This window comes from Helianthus annuus, chromosome 3 (assembly GCF_002127325.2).
Source record: "Helianthus annuus cultivar XRQ/B chromosome 3, HanXRQr2.0-SUNRISE, whole genome shotgun sequence".
In the NCBI taxonomy this organism is placed as follows: Eukaryota; Viridiplantae; Streptophyta; class Magnoliopsida; order Asterales; family Asteraceae; genus Helianthus; species Helianthus annuus.
The window spans coordinates 101,407,457-101,415,707 of NC_035435.2; the positions used below are offsets into that span (position 1 = coordinate 101,407,457).

Below are 8,251 nucleotides of genomic sequence, written 5' to 3' on the forward strand. Positions count from 1 at the left end.
CGATTATGTTTTCCAGTGAATATGGTTTTTCAACGTGCGTAATTATGTTTTCAACATGTGTAATTTCATCTCGTACCCAATGTACGTTAAGGGATATTGTATTACGCTTTCACTTTAGAATTATGTTTTTTGTATTTCATTTTTCTATTTGCTTGTTTTGAAAACTATAAAATTAACAAAAGTTGAATTTTATGTATGTTTTTGTAACTTAATAAATATAAAAAAGTGCGCACAAGAACTAGTTTATGAACCGAAACCGAACCGAAATAAACCAAAACCGGTCTTTCAAAACGATGAAACCGGGAAGGAACTGAATTGAAACCGAACGGAAACAGGTTTCACTTCAACCAGATGGACAATAAAACCCAGTTAAACCGGTTTCGGTTTCTAAAAAATTGATGTGTGCACCTCTACACTGGTGAGCCCTAGTGGTGCACAAAAAACTCGAACCCGGACCCCGACCCGAAAATAAAACCTGGAACCGGGTATTATAAAACCCGGGTTTTTTATACCCGAACCCGACCCTACCCATAGGGTAGGGGTTGGGTATGCATTTCTGTTATAAAACCCGAACCCGGAACCAGGTTTTTTATACCCGTTTTCAACCCGGGTTTTACGAGTACCCGGTTTCAACCCGAGCCCGGAACCGGGTTTTTTCAATACCCGGTCCAGATTTCCCAATACACTGTTCAAGTTTTTTCGTTTTTTTTTTTTTTTTTTTTTTTTCGAATTTTGTACCTTGGTAACGGCTATATAGCCGTTAGAAAGTGTATTATGATCATTTGTTTGGTTTACATTGTATCTCTATGCCCTATAAAAGGGGTCTTTGATGACGAACAATAAATGAAGACGATCAAGTTATTCGAAGCTATCTATGTTCATCATCTTATTCGATCCGGTTCAATGATTATTTAGGTGTCATGTATTTCTATGTTTTATGAAATAAAAAGGTTTTGCATTTTATATTTCTATGATTTATCCAAAAAAAAATGAATACCCGAGGCATACCCGAACCCAACCAGATCCATACCCGACCCTACCCGAACCCGAAAATAGGGTATTATAATAATACCCGGGTATTAGAAAACCCGACCCGAACCCTACCCGAACCCGGGTATATAGGGTATACATTTTTATATAAAACCCGGACCCGACCTGGGTATTGTCAATACCCGATTTTGTAGAACCCGATCGTACCCGAACCCGGTTCCATACCCGGAACCGGATATTCAGAAAACCCGATTTGTGCACCACTAGTGAGCCCTGGCCAAAAGGCCCGACTTGTTTTTTGTAGGCAATAGCCCTGTAGGGAACCTTTTTCCTTTTCTTTTTCTGGGCTCGCGTGGGCTAAGTCAGATTCCAGTTTTTCGGCCCAATTACTTTTCAGCTGCTCTCCTATTGAACTGTTTTGGAGTTTGGCCTAGTAGTTAACTTAATTACCTTATAAACCGACAAATAAATTATATGGTAATTATTTGTTAGCGAATTTCAGTTGTAATGTTGTACTTTGTGTTTAAACGAGTTGATGCTAACTCACGCGTTGCGACGGGATGTTAATTATAAGACATGCAATCCTATAATTTAAACCATTGGTGGGAGAGCTTGCTCAAATGCAGCGATTTAGTGCAAGTGAATTAGGTCGGACGTGAATAAAATTTGAAGAACATAAATTGCTTGATTTTTCTTCTTTCACTGAAATATCTTTTGAGTATTAATCGTTGGCAAAGGAATTTTAAATGCAAAGCTAATTTAACATGTAAATGAAATTATACAAAATGAAGATGTTAATATCATACTATTATTCTCCTTTGCATACATGAATCTTCTGTTTATAAATCTCATAGAACCCAACAAAAATTTTTTCCAACATGATTCACGGCCAAAAACACGAAGTTAAGAACCGTCATCGGAAAAGCTTAATCCTGAAGATTTCCGGTTCACTACGCCGTGATGAAGGTGATCACACAACTTTCTCCATCCCGCATCGTAGCCTCTTTACAACGGTTAGCCGATCCGAAGATGATCCACTCGAAATCAGACTCGTTAAATGTATGGATATATAATGTTATGTAATAATTTCCAGTTGTTAAAATTATATTTTCTGGTGAACTGACATGACTTTTAATCAAAAGGTGTATTCCAAGTTGCTAATTGTATGGATATATAATATAATGTTATGTAATAATTTCATGTTGTTTAAATAGACCGTTAACTAATTTAAACCATTTAACTGATGTTTGTTCATATATATAAACTTCAATTGGCCTAGTAAAATAAATACCTTAACTAAACCTTTTTTAATAGATACAAATAATTTGGAAATGTGTACGAATACTAGTACTTCTCTTTAAAACGTAAAATTCATTTAAATTGAGAAATTTATGCTAATTATTAATAATAGTTATGAAAAAGAAATCGTCCAAATGAACATAAAAAATAACATGACTCTTTTTTTTAACCGCAAGAAACGATGTGTTAACCATTGTGACATCAGGTACTGTGACCAAGGTCGACTACTCGATCGACGCCAGCCCCTTGGCTCTCTCAAATGCGCGGAAACCCGACCTCCACCCGCCCGAAGGCACGACAGTGGAATAATCGGTAAAATCTCGCCTCTCATCCAAGACAAACCGGCGCCACCCGTATTTATCCTTCACCTGGATGCCGCAGAAAATAATGGGGAGAGTGGGAGTCAAACCTAAGTCACAAGGAACACCAAATTTTCCCCAACCATTTCACCACTACCTCATTGGCAAAATAACGTGACTGTTAGTATCAAATAATTTCATAACATAAGAAAGAGATTTAGGGGGTGTTTGGTGTTGCGTTTTCAAAATAAATTATGCGTTTTCAAAATAGATTTTGCGTTTTCAAAATTGCGTTTTGAAAAAGCATGTAGGTACATGCTTCTCCAAAACTGCGTTTTGGAGGCAAATAATCACTTTTTCATCCAAACACTTTTTTAGATTATTTATGTTTTACAAATGCAATAATCAAATAATCATTTCAAAACGTAATCCCAAACACCCTCTTAGATAGAACTAATAACTTTTATATGAATTTTAACTTGGAAAATCTTAGACTATTTATATAGTATAATAAACTATGGGTGACAAAATGGATGGGTTGGGCAAGTTTGGGTAATGGGTTATGATAGTGAAGGGGTATGGTCCCAAAAAGCCGCGCTGACCAATCAGGTCGCGCGCAAGACCATACTCCTACTACATCAATCTGACAAACCTACTAGACCCCGCGCAGACTAAATAGGTAAAAACTACGTCGCGCGCGAGGTCCAAGCAAAGTTAAAGCTCAGATCCTACACTTAGTATCCTGGATTAAAACCCTCACTCCCTTGACCTTGCGCCGGTTATGTGGATGTGCCCCAGAGGCCGCGCGAGGACAGAAGCGCGGGTCCAAGGAGCAATACAAAAGGTACGAGTGGCAAAGAAATGGGCCAATTAGCGTCCAACAGGCTGTATCCTATCGTGCTCCATGATTAACAATCGTGCAGGAGACAAGAAGGTACACAAGGACGCCTCTGTGGCACCAATCAAAGGGCGACAACATCTGTCCCATGATCTCCACTCACCTGCTGATGTCAGGGAGACAACAAGGACGGCAACCAGGACACGTGGCTCCACTCAGGATGCGCCAGCTTCGTTAACCTTCTAGAAACGCTAACGGCCATGATAGAAGGGACAAAAAGGATATTCCTTGTTGTCGACTCCAGGCCCAAGGCCGATCAGCCCATCTTCTTCTACACTACTCTGGCTATAAATACGGACCTTCATGTACAGGTTAATTCTATTCTGTTCTTTGCTCTCTCACTACTAATCACACACTTACTTCCTCAAAATGCATACTTATTCTCACGCCGGAGAGTGGTTAAGAGGAGAACCCCCCATTCCCCTCCTCTTAACGAACTTAACGGGGTGTTTAGTGTTTTGCATGAAGATCAAGGCATCAGCTCAGTAATGATTAAGAAGATTAACCTTTATGGTCGAAACATAAACCAAACTAATCACTAAAATTAGTTCCGTGTTTCTTCATTGGTGCCCACCGTGGGGCTTAAACCCATGACGACAAGGTTAAGAGCCTTGTGCTCTACCAACTGAGCGAGCTCGTAATTTACTGTAGTGTTTTCGTGATAATCAAATGTTTAACATGCATTTGTAACTTGAAAAGAACACAACGGATAATCAGAAGATAAAAACGTAAACAACTTTTGCATTAATAACTCAAAAGGCGCCCGGCCAACATACATGAAAAGTTGTGTACATATAGCATTTGCGCAGTTGTTGCGCATTCCAGGTTTGCGGGATGATGTGACCGTCTAAAGTGCGCAGTTTGTACGCCCCTTTTGATACGTGGTCGAAAACCGGTGATCGTTTGTGCTTAAGTTGATGTTTTTACGTAGCTTTAATCTTGAATAGCCTACTTTTAATCGGATTTGTGTTTTACAGGTCTAAAAGAGCTTAAGGAGCTAAACGGAGCACCGGGACGCGAATCGGATCAACCGGGGATGTGAAATGAACAAAATCGGGTTAATCACGAAGATTGGATGTGTTTTGTGGAATTTTACTGGATTTAAAAAGAGTATATTGGAAGATGGCATGATAGAGGGCTGAATTACTAGTACGTGGGCGAAAACGGTGAGTAAAACGGAGCTATAACGAAGAAGTTAGGAAGAAAACAAAAAACAAGATTTAGAGGCACCGACGGCGACGCCCCACAGATATGTCCGTCGCGGAAAAAGGTCCGTAGACAGCAAGATAAGCCATCGGAAGTTTGGCACACCGTCGCCGATGCCCAGGGGGCCATTGGCGACGCCCCTTACTGCTGCAAATCGTGAATTTTGAGTTTCCTTGATGTGGGACGAGTTATAACACATTGTTTGAGCCATTAATTCGAGAGTTACACTTCATGTAAGTTTGAATCTTCATCTTTGGAGCCATTCTCACCTACCATTCACTTCCAATCCATCTCTAACACCAATCAACACCCGAATCATTATCACTTTCATTCACGCAACCCAAATTCCATCAATCATCCATCTTTTCATCACCACCATTCCAATATAAACCCTAACCACCATTCCATCATTCTTCAAGCTTCGAGTTATAACACATTGTTTTAGTTTGATTTTGTGGTTACTTGAATTGTATTTGAATTGATTGACAATTGTCTTGCATTTGAACTATATTTGTGAATTGTCGAGTGAGTTATGAAATTTGACTTTGCGAAACAAGTTTGTGCAATTATGCCTTGTCATTCAAAAGGTTTTACTTATCCGAAGTAACGAAGTGCATTGTGGTCCGTGATATGCGTTGATAGTAATTGGCACCTAAGCTTTGATGATAGAAATCCGTTAATAACATATTCAAGTGAATTAAATCTAAAACGTGTAAGAACCCTAGGATTACAATTACCGAACCGGGTGTGAGCCTTGTTTTCTCTATCTTGTTTAAACCTTTAATTACATTTTTTGCAATTGTTAATCATTAGTAGTTATCAACCAAATTATTTTAGTAATTTTAATTCACCTCTTTCAATCAAACAAAAATACACAAAAACAAGATAGCAAGCTTCATAACTGTGAAATCTTTTGAGAATTTATCCAAATCCATTCGCAAACCACATACTCTTCGTGGTTTGACCCCTTGCTACCATTAGCTATTTGTTAAGGATAAATAGGGCTTATAAATATTATCTTTGACCAGAGCGTGACACTCCGATCAAATTTTGGTGTCGTTGCCGGGGAGTGCGTGCGCTTTGTGTTTGGACATTGTTTGAATTTACATGATTAACTGTTTAAATTGCATAGTTTCTCTTCTTGTACTTTGTCTTTTTTATTTGTTATGCGGGGTGTGTTACTTGTGCAGGTTACAGGTAGTGTATGCATACGCGGAACTCCGGAAGGACTTCACCGTTGGTTTACGAACCGGAAATCGAAAGAGTAGCAAGAAGAAATTTAGCAAGCCGGTTAGAAGCAACTCTTGCTTCTAATCAAACCACTTAATTACCACAATTCACACCATCCATTGAAACCGATTCAATGGCAAACCAAAATTCAAACCAAAACCAAAATCCGAACCAATTCCAATATCGAGGCAACTTCAATCCCGCTCAAAATATCCAACCTATACCTCAAGAGCAACCGGGTGGTAATAACAACTCTAGACCACCCACACCACCTTTCCGAAACCAAAACACCAACAATACCCAAAGAACACCCCAACAACAAAAGACATAACTCCTTACCTAACAACCTTGATGATCGGAATGTTAATTCCGACCGTAGAGGCAACCGAGATCGCGACAATCCCACGAATGAAGACCCGTTCTTTAATTTTGACGATTTGAGAAATGCTATCCCCGATGACGAACCGTATAGCATTCCCGGTTATCAATCGCCGGAACACGTGAGTATTCACTCGGAATACTCGGATGACGGGGGTAATTATAATGAATGGGTAGATGATGACGAATGGGGTTATGTGAATCGAGACAACATCTACAATGATAGAGGTTTTTAAGATGATGAGTTTGGCTACCAAAATGCCAACTTTGTGGGGAACGATAACTATGGGTACGGGAATGTGCGAAATGACGGTTACGAAAACAACCGTCAACCACGAAACAATAATCAAAGGAACCGGAATGATGGGTTTTACAACAACAATATTAACCCTAACCAGATTCCTCGTTTCGTGGGAGGAGGTAATGAAAGAGGTAATTAAGGTGGAAACCGAAGAGGTGATAGGGGAGGTGATAGAAGAGATAATCGAAGGCCGGTGGATCAAGAAGTTAACGGTCCATACCGTCGTCAACAACCCCACAGGGAGTAAATGACCGTTTTAGGCCGGTGGTCACCGATAATGACTCTCCAATAGTTTGTGAAAGAAGGATGTTCGATTGCAAGCCCCACTACATCAATATACTTCCCCACTTTAATGGGAGATCTAATGATGAACCATACACTCATTTGGCGGAGTTTTCGTCCATATGTAGTACTATTGGAGGGCATGATTTTGCATTGGAAGAGGTCAAGCTTCGATTATTTCAATTTTCGCTAAAGGATAAGGCGAAACAATGGTTCCTCACACTTCCGGCGAATAGTATTCGTACATGGGGTGAAATGCAACAAGTTTTTCTTGATGAGTATTATTCGATGGCGAAGACCGATGATGCTAGAGATGAAATTAGGTCTTTTCGCCAACTTTCGAGCGAACCATTGCACGAAGCATTCACCCGATACAAGGAACTAATTCGGAAGTGCCCACATCATCAAATTGAAAACGGGGAGTTGGTCAAATGTTTTGTGCGAGGGTTGGATGATGAGACATGGAACCACCTTGAATCGACGAGTAATGGAACTTTGTTGAGTAATTACGAGGACGATGATTGGGAGTTCCTTGAGAGGATGAGCAAGAGGTCAAAGGCGAAAGAATCAGCCGACCGAGCCAAAAAGCACTCTACCTCAAGGTCTTGGCCCGATCGCGATGCGAGTTCTAAGGATCGGATTGAAACGTTGGAGCGGGAGTTGGCCCGCATGAAGAAAAAAGAAGTGGGTGCGGTGCAATACACCGTATGTGAAGAATGCAGCGACATCGGTCACCGGACCGAGAATTGTCAAGCCACTGTGGATGTGAATCAAGTGTATGGAGACTGGAGGCAGTACAATATGAACTCCAACACTTACCACCCCGGATTGAGGAACCATCCTAACTTTAGGTATGGTAATGCCTCCAACCAAATGAACCCAAATTTCCAATCGGGAAATCAAGGTGGGTATTCGCACCAAACTTGCCAAGGAGGTAACCAAGGGTATCAAAACCGTGAAAGAAATTATCAACATGGTTACAACCAAAGTGGAAATGGGGGTGGTGCATCAAACTCTCAAGGTGATAATTCATTAAACTCTAAACTTGATGCTATTATGAATGTTATCAACCATTCAAATCAAGAGATGAAGAAAGAGTTTGAGGTACGAGATAAATCCCATAAGGCGTTGGAAAAGCAAGTGGGGCAACTTGCACAAGAGATGGCTCAGATTCGTGGAAGCGGAGGAGGACTTCCAAGTGACACTACAGTGAACCCGAAGCATCAAGGTTCTAGCACAAGCAACGTGAGGAATGCACGCGTTAGCGCGGTAAGTCTCCTTTCAAATGATGAGGTTTGTAGTAGTGTTGAAAGTATTCCACCACCACAATGCGTTGATGGTGTAGTGGAAAATACAAGTGATAAGTAG

At 40.4% G+C, this 8,251-nt stretch overlaps 1 protein-coding gene across 1 annotated transcript; it reads left to right on the forward strand.

The window, feature by feature from the left end:
- The first annotated feature begins 6,907 nt into the window (after positions 1-6,907).
- LOC110931867 lies at positions 6,908-8,251 on the forward strand. The gene has a single exon (XM_022175240.1). The coding sequence runs from the start codon at positions 6,908-6,910 to the stop codon at positions 8,249-8,251; it is 1,344 nt and encodes a 447-aa protein (XP_022030932.1).